Source organism: Xiphophorus maculatus, chromosome 19, assembly GCF_002775205.1.
Source record: "Xiphophorus maculatus strain JP 163 A chromosome 19, X_maculatus-5.0-male, whole genome shotgun sequence".
NCBI lineage: Eukaryota > Metazoa > Chordata > Actinopteri > Cyprinodontiformes > Poeciliidae > Xiphophorus > Xiphophorus maculatus.
Window position 1 is genome coordinate 6,564,650 of NC_036461.1, and position 17,739 is coordinate 6,582,388.

The 17,739-nt window shown below is 36.2% G+C and overlaps 1 protein-coding gene across 1 annotated transcript; it reads right to left on the minus strand.

The window, feature by feature from the left end:
• Positions 1-5,893: 5,893 nt before the first annotated feature.
• LOC102233881 (NLR family CARD domain-containing protein 3-like) lies at positions 5,894-13,380 on the minus strand. The gene is made up of 6 exons (XM_023352708.1): positions 13,179-13,380; positions 11,026-12,817; positions 10,085-10,258; positions 7,182-7,349; positions 6,543-6,589; positions 5,894-6,414 (listed from the first exon to the last, which is right to left on the minus strand). Exons 1-6 carry the CDS (start codon positions 13,378-13,380, stop codon positions 5,894-5,896), a joined length of 2,904 nt encoding a protein of 967 aa, XP_023208476.1.
• Between the last annotated feature and the right edge of the window lie 4,359 nt (positions 13,381-17,739).

A 17,739-nucleotide genomic window follows, 5' to 3' on the forward strand; every position in this document is an offset into this window, starting at 1 on the left:
TTTATTTGGTGTTTATAAAAGGCATATTAAATGATAGAAGATGTGTAATGTCTCTTTTAAGACAGGAGTTTGAATGTGCCAGTTAATTCCAAACACACATTCACAGTTATTTTTCTATTTTTTAAGGAAGCTGAGATCCTTCAATGTGTGCAGCAAGATGTTGGAGACCTTTTATCACAGTGTTGTTGCCGGTGCAATCTTCTTTGCTGCTGTGTGTTGGGGAAGCAGCATCAGAGCCAGCGATTCTAATAGACTAGACAAAATCATCAGGAAAGCTGGCTCTGTACTGGGACTAAGGCTGGAGTCCCTGGAAACTGTGGTGGGGAGGAGGACACTGAAGAAGGTTCTGTCTATTATGGACAATAAACAGCACCCTCTCCACCACATAGTGGACAGACAGCGGAGCACCTTCTCACATCGACTGCTCCAGCTCCTCTGTCGTAGGGACAGATACAGGAAATCCTTCCTGCCACATGCCATCTCACTGTACAATAAAAGCTAAATCATTGTTCTGCACTAATCAGTCCGATTTTGCACAACTGCACTGTGGCACACTTGCTGTACATATATTTACATATACATACTGTATCTGCATTTTTAAAAAAAATCTTTGCAAGGACTGCTCTTAAGTTGCTTTTTATATTAACAGCATTTCATATTTTTACAATTTATAGCATTTTATATTTTATTTTTATTTTATCTAGAACTACTACTCAGTGGTAGTTATTGTGTCTTGTCTCTATGCTGTAACTGCGAAGTAATTTCCCTGCTGGGATGAATAAAGTACTTCTATTCTATTCTATTCTATTAGGGAAAAATATACATACTTATACTTTGGCACTAATTAAACTCTTTAAATATCTTTAAAAATGATGTAGTTGTCCAGATTTTAGATTATAAAGGTGGGAAAAGTTCAACATTGATTTATCTTAGTGTCTGTGATGGCCACTCTCATACCTTTCATACACTTTCATTTAAGACTCAACTCAATTAAACACTTTGCAGTGTGATGCGCTTCCACTAATTTCCACTAGAGGGCAGCCTCAGACTCTGTCAGGCTGATGTCCAAACAGACCTTTATTGTGTCCACATCTTGTTAGGTATTTCTAATTTCTATGCACCAACTATTGACAAAAAAACATTTTCCATTTATTTTAGATAACATAAAGAAAACAAACAGCAAGTACGTCGTTTCAAGAACATCAAGTGTAGTGAAAGAGTCGCCATTTTAAGCAGATGAAGGTTTATCACTACACTATTGAGATCAAGCAAAACCCAAACTGAGTTATTTCCTTTATAGCCTCACAGTAGCTATGCTTCATCTGAGTAACCTTTGAATTACTGCTAAGCAGTAACTTTTTTTGTGTAAAACTCTACAACACTACAAAGATTCAACAAACATCTTCATTAGGGAACCATCTGATAAAGATGAGGGCTGATGAAGGTTAACAGCAGCAGGACTTTCAGCTTTGTGGTCACTCAGTCCTGAATCTCCCACTCAGTCTGATCAGTAAACTCTGGGTCGGGTCAGAACTTTGAAGAGCTGGACCAGTGGTGTCAGATCAGGTGTTTCTCTGAAACCTGTGTGCTGACTAATAAAATCTCAGAAATGACAGAAGGTGACGTTACATTTTATATGTAACATTTCAGGAGCAGCTAAAGGAGCTTAATGCCACATGTTGAACTGAAATATAATGTGCTGCATTGTTTTATTTTATTTATGTTGAGTTGTTCTGATTAAATTGAGGTCACAGAGGGACCAGGTAGTCCAAGAAGTGGTTCTGAACCTCAGGCTTTGTTTATACCTTATAGTTTTGAAGAGTGCTGGACCAGAAACAGATTTTATCTCTACTTTAATTTGCTTTAATAAATAAAGAATGTTACCAATATCACTGCTGACAATCTCCCTAAAGAGCAAGTTCTCCTAATATCTTACAGGACACAACAGACTTAAACAGACTTATTTCAGGAGTATTTTTGTTTTTATTTGAGGAAAGTGATTTTTCACAAAATGTGGAAGTGTAACATTAAGTTAAACCTTGGTTGAAAGTTTGAAAAAAAAGGTGTTGTGACATTTACTGTTAGACACTGAAACCAACAGTTTGTATTGTAACATGTCAGTGTGATACAAACACAGCATCTTTGTACAATCAAGACCACCATCTGTGAGATAAAGAGTGAAAATATTTGACAAATTCTTGGTGGAGGAAAAAACATAGAAGACAGTGACTTCTCTTTTTGTTTAACATGAAACTTTATGTTTTGGTTTTCCAGGAAATGTGAAGTGGAGATATGACATAATGTCTGTGTGATTATGATCTGGTTCTGGTAGCTCCTCCTCTACCTCTGAGCCGGTCCAACTGAGCTGCGCTGCCATCTGGAGCTCAGTATTTGCCAAAGAAGCAGAGAGTTTCCTCTCAGCTTTAGGAGCTGTCAGTTTTTACCAATCTGCTGCAAAACAACTCAATACATGATCTGATATCAGACATTTTAATCTTTGGAGCTCAGATCATAAACATTTATTTGTTAGTATGAATTGCTACTGAATGTTTGCATCAGCAACATCAAAAAAAATGTTTTCTGAGATGGGCATCAACAGCAGCAGAGATTCTGGATGTTGTTCATCTATATTTAAATGATATTTCTCTATGAAGTTAATTTTACAGTGTAACCTCTGTTTTCATGTAAAAACATCTTCAATTAAAGGACATGACTGAAACCTGTCTAGCAGTTCTGGTCTCAGACCCAGATCGTCGGTTAAATATAGCTGCAGTACCATGTGTGTTCTCACTGCTGATTGGCTGAGAGCCTGCAGGCCGTGATTCTGCCCTGCTAACCTGTTTCTGAGCCAGAAGAAACTCCAACCTGCTGAATGTTAACAGGGAAGATGAGGAGATGCAGCTGGAGGAAAAATACACCTAAACTGTTGTTACCTGCAGTTACAGGTTGGAATTTACTACTGTTTACAACTTATTGCTTTATTTTGAGCCATATAAGAAAATATGCGTATAATTCCCCTTAATAGGTGAATAAAGACCAAAGATAAACATCCAGATTTACACAAATATACAGTAATATACATAAAGTAAGGACAAGACATTTTCTGACTAATCCAATTAATGTTTTGTATAATAATAATGTATTTAGACAAAAATAATAATGCATTTAGCTCAAAAAGTAAATGGTAAATGGACTGGACTTATATAGAGCTTTTCCAGTCATTTTGACCACTCAAAGCACTTTCCACTAGAGTCACATTCACCCAGTCGCACTCACAAACACACACACATTTATACACCGATACTCAGATTGGTAGGCAATTTGAGGAGATGTACCATGTGTGTTCTCACAGCTGATTGAGAACACACATGGTACATCTTGACTGAAGTACTGGAAAGAAGATGAACATATTTATTCCCACTCCCTGTTCATATATAAATTGTGTGGTTGTGACTGTAATTTGAGATTTATGATGCATTTTCTTGTTAATATCACTGATGTCACTCATAACATCATTACCAAATCAATGTTTTAATTATATATTGTGCATAATTTATGAAGTATATAACATAATACATTATGTATACTTTTCATTAAGAATACATTTATATTTAGTAAATCTAATAAGATGTTGATGCATACATTAAAAAAGCAAGGTGTTATGGGAACTTCCTGATAGAGAGAGATTTTTATGCTCTGCATTAAAGATTTTGGTAGATCTGTCATCAGAAGAAGGTAGTCTTATGTCTTTGTGTATCTGTGTCTTCATTTGTTCAGTTACCATAATCTCCATAACCTCTAGTCTAGTCAGCTGACATTTCCCTGATAATCACACAATGTTCTTCTGCAGAGCTGTTATTCATTCAGAGTCAGAATAACACCAGAAGTCAGTAAGTGATGAATCAGAGACGACTGAGGACAAAACTGGACCGCAAGTTCAAGCTGAAAAGAAATGACTGGATCCACTTGATTCTTAGAGACTGAAATCTTTATGAAAGTCGACCTTTTCCACTTAAATCTAATTGTTTTCTGGAGCAAAAGCACCAGATGGCTTTAAATAGATTATCTCTGGTAATGGTGATCTTGTCTGTCCCAGTGCTCTTTTGGGTTTGTCTCTGATCTGTCCTCTGAAAGAGGTTTGTGGTCCCTTTTTCTGACCCTGGTTCTGGTTCTGTTAGAGTTTTATCCCATTTAAAAATGACTGGTTCCTCTCATTCACATGATAAAATCATCTTTACGCAATTAATCAAGCTTCCTTAAATAACTGATAACCAGTTGACATTAAGAGATTGTCTAAAGTTGACTTTAGACTAAACTTCACAGATGAATTCTACAACAGAAAACCCAACATATAGATATGGAGCCAGAAAATATCTGTGCTCCTTGTCATCCTACAAAGGCGAGAAAATAGGATAGTGTCACGACTGGCGTCGTCAACTTGTGTAAATATGAGAGTGCAGATACCTGACTCTGATTGGTTCTGGAGTTTGTATGCGTGAGCTTCCGTTTCTGTTTCCTTAGTTTTCTCAGGTTTTTCTTAGTTAGGGAGGTAAGTTTTTATCATTTGGTTTATTTACTTTCAATTAGGTAAGTTGGTTAATATTCAGATAGTTTCCTTTTGTTTGTTGTTTTCGGCATTAGCTCTCTCTGAAGCCATATACTCCACTTGTTGTAACATCTCAATCAAAAATACATCTTTTTAAAATAAATAACATTATAAAATGTTCAACTTCTTGTGTGTTGGCTGTTTGGGATCTGAAGAGGATAGATCCTTCCACAATCCACCTGCAATTAGCAATTATTTTTGACTCTTGGACTACTCCAGAAATAAAAGATCGGACAGCTTGAATGCGGATGTGGGTTGTATTATAGTCGGATACTTACATTTTCTCAAACCAGGTTTCACCACCAGATCATAACAATATGATCTGGCCACCCCTAGACGGGTCGTAACAATAGCAACATGCCACTGTTGCTATGCCATTACACTTTTAATCAAGATAGTTTCTTGATTCAAAAAAAATTCACTATAAAGAAAACACCTCTCCAATTTTAATTTGACCTCCCAGTAACAGCAAAGAAAATGAAAGGCACACTATTCTGTAAAATATATAAACATTTTTCCATCATAATTGCATCACTTAGAGAGGAGAAAGTCTTCCTTTCTGACTAACAGCACTAAGATATTTTTTATGTAACTGCGTCACGACATGTTTGATTAAATGAACGACTGCATAATAGCCACAACATTACAGTTTTCAATATATCCCGGTAAAAATTACCATATATCATCAGTAGTAACAATAACAATACAAAGATATAAATCATAAGATATTGTGATTAATTCAAAATGTAGCATACCATAACATATAAAAATGTTACTTTCAAAAACACTAAAATTTTATCTAAAAAAACAAACAGAAACAAACAGACCTGAAGGTTTGTTTACACACAGACTCATGAATTCCTTCTTACACCATTATTGGGAGACCTGTTGTATGGAAGTATGTTTAAACATGACATTTTTCTGGGAGTTGAGACTCCAGTGCCAAATTATTTCTTCACAGAATAATATTTAGGGAACCAGCTTAATACATATTAAGAATTGAATATAGACTCTAGTTTTTCTACTGAAGTAACTTCTGCCCTCCGTTCTTTGGATTTTATTGTCCAAAGAAAACCCGAAAATATATTTATTACACAGAAAATAAAACAGATTCCTGTTCAGATCACCTATTGATAAAGCTTAGCGACAGATATTTACACTCAAAAATAAAAAATGAATCTGTAATTTTAAACAAATGTGTCTGAAGTACTGTGATATTTGGACTTTATCATCATTAGCTAGAGATGTTAAGGGGTTTCTCTGACATAATGAGCTTTTTTACACTGATCACAGTAACACAGTGGAACCATGAGTCCAAAATGCAAACCCAGGATAAAGAGGTTCTGTAAACTTGTTGTTGACGGTGTGGAGGTGGATCAGTTTGTCAGAGGATATGTTGTAAAAGGACAGAATGCCAGCTTCATAGTCTACATATACTGCTACTCTTTCAGAGACCGCTGTAGGGGTGCAGGGTGTTTTCTCATTATTGTGCCAAACAGAGTAACCATCACCTTCAGAGCAGCCCAGACTCCAGGACTGACTGTTCCCTCCCAACACACAGTCATCCTTATCTCCTTTCCTCTGAATATTTTTGTAACTCACAGATATGAAAACCGCCCCTTTCCATTTGACCTCCCAGTAACAGCGACCTTCCAGTTTATTTTCACAAAGCAGCTGAGGATGATCAAATCTCGCCGGATCATCAGGATAAGGCACGTCTGCTTCCCCGCTTGTTACTCTTCTGTTTTGCTCAGATACTTTGAGATCTTTGCTGACTGTTTTTGCGTCAATTTTGAGTTGAACGGAATCTAAAGAAGAGGAAAGAACCACAATCCACCTGCAATTAGTAATTATTTTTGACTCTCGGACTACTCCAGAAATAAAAGATCGGACAGATTGAATGTGGATGTGGGTTGTATTATAGTCGGATACTTACATTTTCTTAAACCAGGTTTCAACCATCTCGATCCTGCAGGATCCAATCTGCAGCACAAAATTATAGGGAATAGGGTTTGTGTGTGAATGTCAGGCCATCAATTCAGCATGCAAGCAATGTTATTAATGGAAGATCTTGGACACAGATTAGTTTGCACTGAGAGAAAATCTGTACAAGAATTGAATAGAATAATTATGTCCTGTGGTTGCTACATTACATTGTAGTTTGATATGGTTAATGTTTCAAAGAAATGCAAGAATTACATTTATGAATGTTCAAGCAGTATTGTTTGGGAACCTGAAATTGTAATTTTAAAGTAGGTCAGCTGTTTTAGAGACTGTAAGTAAACACAAAAGACTTATGAGGAGGAAATAATGAAGCTGAATTTGTAAAATAACCATGTAACACGTTGATATGTCAGAATGAAACAAATTTAGCAATAACTTTGCTTTCCAAAAAAAATTTCAAAGAAGGACATAGTCCATTGTTGGTGTTTGACGAATAACCTAAGCCCTATATTATATTATGTATATTAGCCCTATTTTATATATGGACAGGAGGTGAATGAATAGAAAACTAAATACCAAATTAATACACCTGTACTTGATGAATATCTTAAACGGATCTCTATGGGCCTACCTGATGACAGTCTCCAGTTTGGATTCTGATTTTTTATCTGTCAGAATCTTTTCTCCTGAGGCTCCAAGATGATTGTAGCTCAGATCCAGCTTTTTCAGTCGGGAGCGGGGACCCAGTGCTTCAGCTAGATGATTACTGCTCTCTTCTGTTAATAGACAGCCTGACAACCTACAGAAAAACAAATTATTTAAAGATGATCACATTACAGTAGCTATGATAAAATAGATATTCATAAAAAATTAAGAAAAAGGTGATGTTCTGTAGGTTAAGAATGAAACTATTTTTTATGTTTGTTGAAAAATAGATGACTGTTAATAAACCTTTCATGCATAGTGGTCACTACAGTGGACAGCTATCTAAAAGCCATTTTCTTGTGCTTCCTGTGGATTTTTATGTTATAAATGAACACAGACCACTGAAGTGGACACTAATGCATCATAAAATATACCATCAACTACTGGCCATCAGCTGCAAATGCAAGAAATTATTTTTGTTAAATACAATATGGCCGACAGACAAAAAAGCATGAGAACAGACCCAGTCCCTCCTTCTACTGTAGACGACTCTTGCAAGTAAAAAAAATATTGTGACATCAGATAACCCCTAAGGAACAATACTACTGATGTATTTTTCAAATAACAACTTTGTATTTGGACAAAATTACAATTGATCACATAAAAATAAATAAAAAAATTTTTACAAAAAAAATTTCCTACCTTTTTTATGCCTTAAGAAAAAATTTTTAAAAAATGCAAAAAAAATTCTGACACAAAGGATCATAATTCATGCATGAAAGGGTTAAGGTGTGATTAGATGCTAGAAATACCCTTACAGAGAGAAAGTATTCAGTTATGCTCCTAAGATCTCCTATAAATTTAAAGAAAACTGCAATAAAGCCACAACATTGAGTTCCTTTAAATAAAGAAGAAATACTCATCTGTTTGGTGTTACTTTCAATTTACAATAATAATAACAATAATAATATAATAATAATAATAATAATCTTTGTTAATTAGTCTGTATTCCTACATTTCATTTCTTTACGGGAATGTCATGTTGTTTTGAAGTTTCATGTATTCATGCAGTTTGAATCATTTTGTTGTTGAAATGCTCTATTAAGTTGCTTTTGTACCTTTTGTCGGGATCCTGAGGTTTGTCAGCTTTTCTCCACTAGAGGGAGCCTGAGACCTTCTGAGGGCGTGAGTCGGCGTCTGCACACCTGTCCTCCATCTACTCATTTGGAGGCATATAAATGGAGGAGGATGCTGACACTTCTCTGCCAGAGTGTTAGCCTGTAACGCTACCCTGGTCTGGAGCTATCAGGTCATCAGTCGCCCTCGAGACGGAACCCTCACCGCCTTGAGCCTTACCTGTCCGTCCTCTGCCGCCGCCTCTGATTTCGACCCTCAACCCGCTGACCAGCCTCTAGACCCTCAAAGTCCTCTCCCGGTCCAATACTTCCCCCCGAACAGGTATATCCTCAACCTCCACCAAACGGCAAATTTCCTGGGTCCTGACTAATCATCTCTGTCCTCCCCTAGTTGCCCTGAGATCTGCCAGACGAACCGGGATCCTAATTCCTTTTGTTGAATTCACTGTAAATAAATCACACTATTGTATTTCCTGTCTCTGGAGTGTTTCTGCATGTGGGTTAGGAAACTCAACACCAACATGACACCTTTCATACAATGTAAGGATTTATGGTCTGAACACACTGAATAAAAACCTGTGTTTTCTTTCTCAGTTTTCTCAATCATTTCTTGAAACATGTCATTCTTACATCATTGGTGAAAACTTTTGTATTGTTTTGCATTAAAAAGCAACAATTTGATTGGTCAGAAAATTGAGACGTTGTGGATTCTACACTGAGGAAGGCTGCAGTGGAAAGGACCTAAGAGAGAGCTTTCCAGAAGTTCTGTTGTTGATCCTACTCAAAGTCAAACAAATATGTTCATTCAACCTTGGTTTAGTTTCCATTGCTTTTAAATAAATCAAGAATAAGAATTAATGTGGCGGAAAATTTAAAATTTTATCTCTGGATATCTATTCCCCTTCTAAACAAAAAACCCAAGGAGCAAACTCTTAAACTGCATTATGTGGTTGGGCTACAATTAACCACCAAAGAAACATTGTTAGGTTTTGTGGGTTAAGTTATAATTCAATTATATAAATATTGTAGTTGAATCATTTTATATTAATAAAAATATATCAGTGCCTGACATCTGATCTGTTCGTACTAGACTGCATCCAAACCTACAATTAAAATAAGCCCTTAAAACATTCAGCTTTGTATTTAATTCTGCTGTGGTCTTAGCAGAATTAAAAGCATAGAAATCTCCACCTCAGTATGAGATTATATTATTTTCATGTCTTCAGAATATTGCAGCTACAAGTCTGGTTCCACAACATACTAGCAGGCTATCATTTGCATATTAATGACTGTAACCCTAGAACCCAAGCTCAGCGATGTGGGCATTAAGATGATGTTGTTCATATGTTTGTATTTTGCCAATTAAATGTAAAAATGAATGTTACATCATGTTTTTATGGAGCTGAAACAGTCTCATAATTCACAAATGCACAAGATTCACAAATGCACAAGAACCACAAAGGAGACTGTTTTAGCTCCATATGTTTTTATCTGCATAAGTTTTGCAGCAGATCTTATGTTTACATGTAAAAATTCTGCTCTGGATATTGAGCACAACTCATGCAAAGCATCAAGTATAGGAATAAGGTAGATACAGTAAATGTAGGTAAATAACATTTTAAAACATGACTTGAAAGTTGCAGAAGAATTGCATGACAGAGGGTTATGTGTTTGGTAAATTAAACAATTTAACACCCAGTAGAAGAAATATAGATGGAACAAACAAAGTTTCCTGGCAAGTTGTGATCCTGACCTTAGAGTTTCCAGTTTGCAATGTGGACTCTTCAGTCCTTCTGATAGAAACTTCACTCCTGAATCCTCCAGGTTGTTGTTACTCAGGTCCAACTCTCTTAGACTGGAGGACGGGGAGCTGAGGACTTCTGACAAAGCTTTGCAGCTCTCTTCTGAGAGATCACAGCCACCAAGCCTAAAAGTAAAAATAAGAATACTAACATTAAAAAAATAATTTATTTTACTAGAACAGTAAAATAAACATCCACATTCAATTGTATATTTTAACTTTACTATGATGTTTTTCTTGTGAATTGGGTCATTGTGGTAATGGTGTAAAATATTTCTCACAGGGGAAACGTGACTTATCTATTAGCACATATTTTTTTATTATACTGTACTAAGGAAACATTGTAGATAAAGTGCATCAATTATCCAATAACCCTGGGATAAAAAGTTAGTTTTACTATTTTTTTATAACTACAATATATTGCTCATATCTGTAAACCACATAAGATTAAGATTGAACTTATAAAACACTTTTCTAGTGATACTGACCACTAAAAGTGCTTTTACATTTCAGCTCACACATAAATACACAGATTGGTTGGGAACTTGGGGTTGAATTTCTTGCCCAAGAACAAGTTAACATGTTGTGTGGGAGGCTGCGGTCAAGCCACAACCTTATTACAAATTCACTCTTATTGTTTAGCTACAAACTAATACTAATCAAATAACCACTTAGGAGTTTATTTTGTTGCAGCTAAATCCAGGATCCACCAATAGATATGTGACATCATTGATTAAATTAAAGTGAACTCAAATAATGAAGAACTGGTTATGGCATTTTAAATTAATTTAAATTCAAACATTAATTTTTAATTGTTTTAACAAATTTTGACTTTGGTTGCCAAAATTAAATGTATTTTGAAACTATGTATGTTTGACTTTAAGTGTACGTACAGAGCCTTGTTGGATGCTTTGACCACTGGCATCAGCCTCAGTAGAACCTCCTTTGAAGCTGAGTATTTCTTCAGGTCAAACACGTCCAGATCTTTTTTTGATGTCAGTAAGACGAACACCAGAGCAGACCACTGTGCTGAAGATAGGCTATCTGTGGAGAGATTCCCTGACTGCAGAGTTTTCTGGACTTCCTCAACTAGGGTGTGATCATTCAGTTCATTGAGGCAGTGAAAGAGAGTGATGCTTTTTTCTGCAGGCAAATTATTGTTGAGCTTCTTCTTAATGAACTGGATTGTTTCCTGGTTAGTCTGTGAGTTACTTCCTGTTTGTGTCACCAGCCCTTCCAGAAGTCTCTCATTTGTCGGCACTGAAAGACCCAAGAGGAAGCGGAGGAACAAGTCCAGATGTCCATTTGTATCTGTCATGGTCTTATTAATGGCACTCTGATGGAGATTTGTTAGTTTTGGTTTGCTATAAAATATAGAAATCTTGGAAGATAGTGTTTTTTGTTCCATCACATTATGACCATCTTTGATGAAGATCAGATGGACATAGAGAGCTGCTAGAAATTCTTGAACACTCAGATGGATAAAGCAAAAAACCTTGTCCTGGCACAGACCTCTCTCCTCTTCAAAGAGCTCTGTGAAGACTCCTGAGTACACTGAGGCTGCTCTGACATCAATGCCACATGCTTTAAGGTCTTCTTCATGAAATATCAGGTCTCTTTTCAGCAACTGATCAAAAGCCATTTTCCCCAGAGACTCAATCATCATCCTGCTCTCTGGACTCCAAGGTGAATCAGTTTCTTTCCCTTTGTTATACTTTGCTGTCTTCACTTTGGTATGAACGATCAGGTAGTGGATGTACATCTCAGTGAGGCTGCTTGGCAGCTTTCCTCCCTCTTTGGTCTTCAACACATCCTCCAGAACTGTAGCAGTGATCCAGCAGAAGACTGGGATGTGGCACATGATATGGAGGGTCCGTGATTTCTCCACATGGGAGATGATCTTGCTGGCCTCCTCCTCATCTCTGATCTTCTTGAAATACTCCTCCTTCTGTGGGTCAGTAAATCCTCTGACCTCTGTTACCATGCCAACACATTCATCAGGGATCTGACTGGCTGCTGCAGGTCTTGTAGTTATCCAGAGGCGGGTTGAAGGAAGCAGTTTCCCTCTGATAAGGTTTGTCAGCAGAACATCCACTGAGGCAGGTTGTGTAACATCAGTCAGGATCTCATTGCTGTGGAAGTCCAGAGAAAGTCGACTCTCATCCAGGCCATCAAGGATGAACAGAACCTGGAACTGTTCAAAATGGCTGATCTGTTTAGTTTCAGTAAAGAAGTGATGAACAAATTCGACCAAACTGAAATTTTTATCTTTTAACATATTCAACTCTCTGAATGTGAATGGAAATATGAATTGAATGTCCTGGTTGGTTTTATCTTCAGCCCAGTCCAGAGTGAACTTCTGTGTTAGGACTGTTTTCCCAATGCCAGCCACTCCCTGTGTCACCACTGTTCTGATTGGTTCAACTCTTCCAGGTGGGAGTTTAAAGATGTCTTCTTGTCTGATTGTTGTTTCTGGTCTCTGTGGTTTCATGGACACTATTTCAATCTGTCTGACCTCATGCTCTTTATTGACCTCTCCAGTTCTTCCCTCTATGATGTAGAGCTCTGTGTAGATCTGATTCAGAAGAGTTGGGTTTCCTGCTTTAGGAATTCCCTCAAACACACACTGGAACTTCTTCTTCAGAGACGATTTCAGCTGACATTGGCAAACTGCAGCATAAAGTTCTAAATATACACAAAAATAAGTATTTTATTAAAATTCTGTAGGTTTTTAAATAATGCATATACAGTCTTTGTGGCCACACCTCTTGCGTTTTTAATACAATATTGCATGTTAATGTCTAAAGTGCTTGTTGAATAAAATAAAAATGAATATCCTTTCTTGTTTCTTGAAGATGTTACACCTTTTATACAAAACATTTTTGTCTGCATTTCTGATTATGTACATATAACAGGTGAAACAGCTTTAGGAAACAAGAAAAAAAAAATTCCTGCCGTTTTATCTTCTAATATTTAGAGTTAGTATGCACATTAGAATCGACACCAACATCTTCAGCATGTGTAATATTTGTAGAATTTCTCTTACTGTTCTGCAGACGATTTGCCAGATCCTTTTTCTTCATTTTCTTCAGAAAGTTCAGTGTGATCTTTAAAAGTGCCTCCTTGTTGCTCCTGATCATCTCTTCATCCTCGTCTTCTGACACCTCCTCATACTTCCACTGACTATCTAAACATTCTGTATTGTTTGGATCCAGGACATCCTGGATTTTCTTTAGCTCGCTATTCATATAAGTTCCAATGTTTTCCTTCAGCAGCTGGAACAAATTAATAAATTAATGAATTATCAGACTAAAATTGTGGTTCCACATTTAAGACTTTAGAAAGATTGATAAAACAGTGGTCTCATGTCTGAACAGGACTAATATAAAGTAGTTGTTGTAGATGTACAGACCTTAAATGTAAATTCCAGTTCTCCAGTGTGCTGTTCAGACTGGCCACTGGGAACCTCTGAGTTCTGCTCGTCCCATCTGTGCAGAAATTATGAAGAATTAACTCACATTGTCTGGCCACAAAAAACAATAACAATGTAAAGTTTCATAAGTTAATGTCTGTGTTTGAATTTCCAGATGAAAATATAAGAGCAGGAGATTAACTTTCAGAACACCATAAGTTGTACTGAAACTCTGAAAGGTTCAGTTTTCATACTTGTATCACAATGTTGTCAATCTCATTTCTGCCTTCTAATGTCATTGGAAAATGTGCAGCATTGTGCTCAGAAATGAATTATGAATCTATACCTTCCTGTACAGATAAAAAGCAGTGTATTATAAGCCTGGCAGGCCACCAGGCTTTACTTGTGTCACTGCCAGTCTAAACATTGCTTATTTATTTAAGTTTTTTAATGCTTGCATTTTTTAAGATTTTATTGTTTTTGCTCAAATATTAATCTTCTAATCTTTCAATAACACATCATTATCATCTTTAAACATTTTTAAAGCTGTTTAAACTCAAAAACATGATGGGGCAGCTAGATGAATGACTGCCAAGCGCCACAGCCACCAGGCTTAAGACGTTTTCTGGAGGAAACCCTGGAAAGGTTGTTTATAGATTCAAGATGACCTCCAGGTGAAATTGCATGAAGTTTAACAAATCAGTAGATTTGACAATGTCAGAGTTAGCCTTCCTACAAAAAGAAGAATTTACTGATGTAAGTTGATGCTTTGTCTCAAAAGGAGCGTAATGTTCTTTCTAATGGGTTTTTCCTCTGTTTTTTTTTTCCAAACCTAATCATTGATCACTCCTGATCAAAGTGGTTGGTTGGTTGTGTTGCCTTAGAGAACTACAGGAACAATAAATGACTGAAAAGAATAGTTCTTTAGGGTCACAAATTACTTTGATGCCCAAGATCAACCAGGTCAAAAATGTTAAACCTAAACATCATAAACAACCTTCATCGCTTCTGAAGGACATAAAACTGGGTTCTTGATACATCCTGGTAATACAAAACGTTTTTGGAACAGGTTATATTAATGTTTAAGAATTTAAAAAGAAAAAAGTCATGAAGTTAAGTTGCATCTGAAAAATCTAGTTGTAAAATAACTTCATAACGATAAAAAAGTATATTTATACATTCTGGTTCATAACTAAGAACGTTTTACTCCTTGTTGGATTCTCAATTTTGTTTAAAATAAATAATAAATATCAGTGACAGCCAGAGTCTCCAGAAAATAGGAATCCCTGTACTTTCACATAAATATTCCAAAACATTGTAAACATCATTATTCCTCCATGCTATTTGTACACTAAATTAAACAAAGTTTACAATATATCTCTGTATTAGTGACTTTTTTCTGTTTCAATGAAATTGTTAATTTTCTTGTAAAATGTGTCTGTAAAAATGTTCAGGTGAAGCTTTTAGAAACAGCTCACCTCTTGGAAAGTGAGGGTTAGTTGGATAAAAAGTCACATGGACTCACAGTTAGTAAAAATGTTTTTGCATGAATACTTAAAAATGCTTCAAATATTTTACTGTTCAGTTTATATCAGTTCAGATTAATTGGCAAATTGTCAGATAAAAGTGTTTTGAAAGTGTCAAATCTATAAAATCAATCAATCAGCCCATAGAGATTCATGTTAATTAAATTTTACACAATCAGAAGAAGAAGAAGAATTACTTTATTCATTCCAGCAGGGAAATTATTTCGCAGTTACAGCAAGAATTTTTTATACACAGATTAACACACACACGACAGGAGCTGTGTCTGCAGGCAGCCAGCTGAGCCGGCGCCATTTTTGAAGGAGGACATGCGGCAAAGGTCGTCAGGACCGGGAATCGAACCCGCGACGTCCGCGGGTCTAAGGCCTCCTCCAAATGTGGGGCGTGCTAACCCCCCTGTGCCAGCACAGCACGCCCCAAATCAGCTCACCTGTGTGAGGATGAAGTTTGTTCTGATCTGTCGTTGGACAAATCATTGTTGAATCCAGTGATATCTCCCTTTGATGGGTTCAGTGATGATTTGTGGGAGTCATCATCAGTGTTGTATAAAGTACTGAAATCTCAGAGTCAAGTAAAAGTACAAGTACCTCTCCAAAATATGACTTTGGTAAAAGTCGAAGTCACTGACTGAAATGTTACTTGAGTAAAAGTCTTAAAGTATTTGAAACTTCTTGTACTTAAGTATGGAAATTACTGTAAAAATGGATGTACTCAAGTAATGTAATGAAAAGTACAAGTAAAAAGTAAAACAAAGCAAATGCAGTTTGAATGACATTTTTTATATTTTGGTAAACTTGTCAAATACACTTAAAATAATGTACCCAACCAAGTGCAGGCAAAATTAAACCTGCTAATAGATATACCTGCAGGCATCATTTAGTTAAGAAAATTAGGTGCTTTACCTATAGCACAAGGTTAACTTAACCTGCTTTACAACTGAACCAGCTTCTTAGTAAACCCTCCAGGACAGAAAATACAAAGTTTTTGTAAGCCTTAAGTTTTCCCTTCAAGTAAGGTCAGTGCTGAAAATGAGAAAAATAAATAGTACAGAAAATGCGGCCAACATGAAGAAAAAGAGCTGTTACGATTACTCTACTTCACAAATCAGTGAATCAGTCAATGCTACAGTCAGTAGGTGGTGCACACAACTGGTCATTATGCAAAAGAAAAAAAGAATTGGGAGGGAAATGCAGCTTATTGGCATCTGTAAACCTGGTTTTGAACTTGCATGCCTTTCCTATATTCGTTAAATTTAGTCTAAATTGCTATCGCTATGGCTTCTGTCCCCCCTTGAACAGAGGAGTCTAGGTAGCCTGCTACAGTCAACATTAGGCCTAAGCTAAATACACCACGTGTGGAACTGAAACAATGCCAAACAAAGTTCATTTATGGTCAAGATTTCACAATACAGTAGTGCCTAGTGACCAAGCTATAGTTACTGAAACAGGAGGATTATAACCATTTCATAAGAAGTTACCTCGATGTGTTTCTTCAAGTTGGACGGGGAGTTTTTGTAAGATAGAATTTCCATGTGACTGCTACTGATTGCGAGACTTGCTTTGTGTTTAATGGGAGAAGCGAAACAGGTGTATCCTAATTAAAAGTAAAGAAATCAAGAAATGGCAAAAAATGTGGAATGAAGATAAGAAAGGAAGAAGATTATATGAAGTACAAAAGTCAGTTTGAATTCGAAGCATTAATGAACGAAACAGAAGAGAAGAAATAATAATTAGTAGATTAAGAGTAGGTCATACCTACTTAAATGACATGCTTTATAAAATAGGGAGGAAAAATAATGATAAATGTGAGAGATGTGGAGAGAAAGAAAATGTAGAACACATATTGATGAACAGTAAGTCAAATGAACTCGAAAGGGAAGAATTAAAGAGAATAGTTAGAAATATGGGGCATGAATGGAATCTTAAAGGTATATTAGGAAATGAAGGAAACATAACAGATATTCACAAATTAAGGAAAGCATTGTTTATTTATCTTAAGAATACAAAATTAAAAAGTAGAATTTAATAGATATGAAGTAATGCTTCTACACACTCATGTACAGTAGGTGGCGGTATGCACCTTAAAGTTGCTTGTGATCCGCCATAATAGAAAAGAAGAAGAAGAAGAAGTATCCTATTGGTGGTGATGAACAAGCCCAGGCAAGCAGGCTGCGGACTTTGTTCGGTAGCCTGCTTGCTACTTGCTAATCAGTAGGTGGGGTCAAAACACTTGCGTTTCTCTCTCTCGCTTTTTTGTAACGAGTAACTAAACCACACATTGAAAATGTATCGGAGTAAAAGTACGCAATTAAGTTCGGAAATATAGTGAAGTAAAAGTGAAAGTCATCAAAAATTTTCATACTCCAGGAAAGTATGAAGTACTCCAAAATATACTTAAGTAAAGTAGTGAAGTATTTTTACTTCGTTACTATACAACACTGGTCATCATTGTGTTTAGCTTTTGACCGCCGACGAGACCTGAATTAAAAACAAATGTTGAATGAAATTCTATAAATATGGGATATTCCATATTTCCAAATGTATAATTTACAGATAAAACTGATGCAGTAACCCGGATTTTGACGCAACAGAATATCTGACTCTAAAATATACTTTCCTGGTAAAAACAAACCAAAAAAAAACATCTTGCC

Excerpts from the sequence above, each read along its gene's own strand:
- LOC102233881 (XM_023352708.1), bottom strand. The coding sequence starts at position 13,380 with ATGAATAGCGAGCTAAAGAAAATCCAGGATGTCCTGGATCCAAACAAT. Across the intron at positions 10,259-11,025 it reads AAAGCATCCAACAAGGCTCT|GCTTGGTGGCTGTGATCTCT; the intron begins GTACGTACACTT and ends TTTTACTTTTAG. Across the intron at positions 6,590-7,181 it reads AAACTGGAGACTGTCATCAG|ATTGGATCCTGCAGGATCGA; the intron begins GTAGGCCCATAG and ends TTTGTGCTGCAG.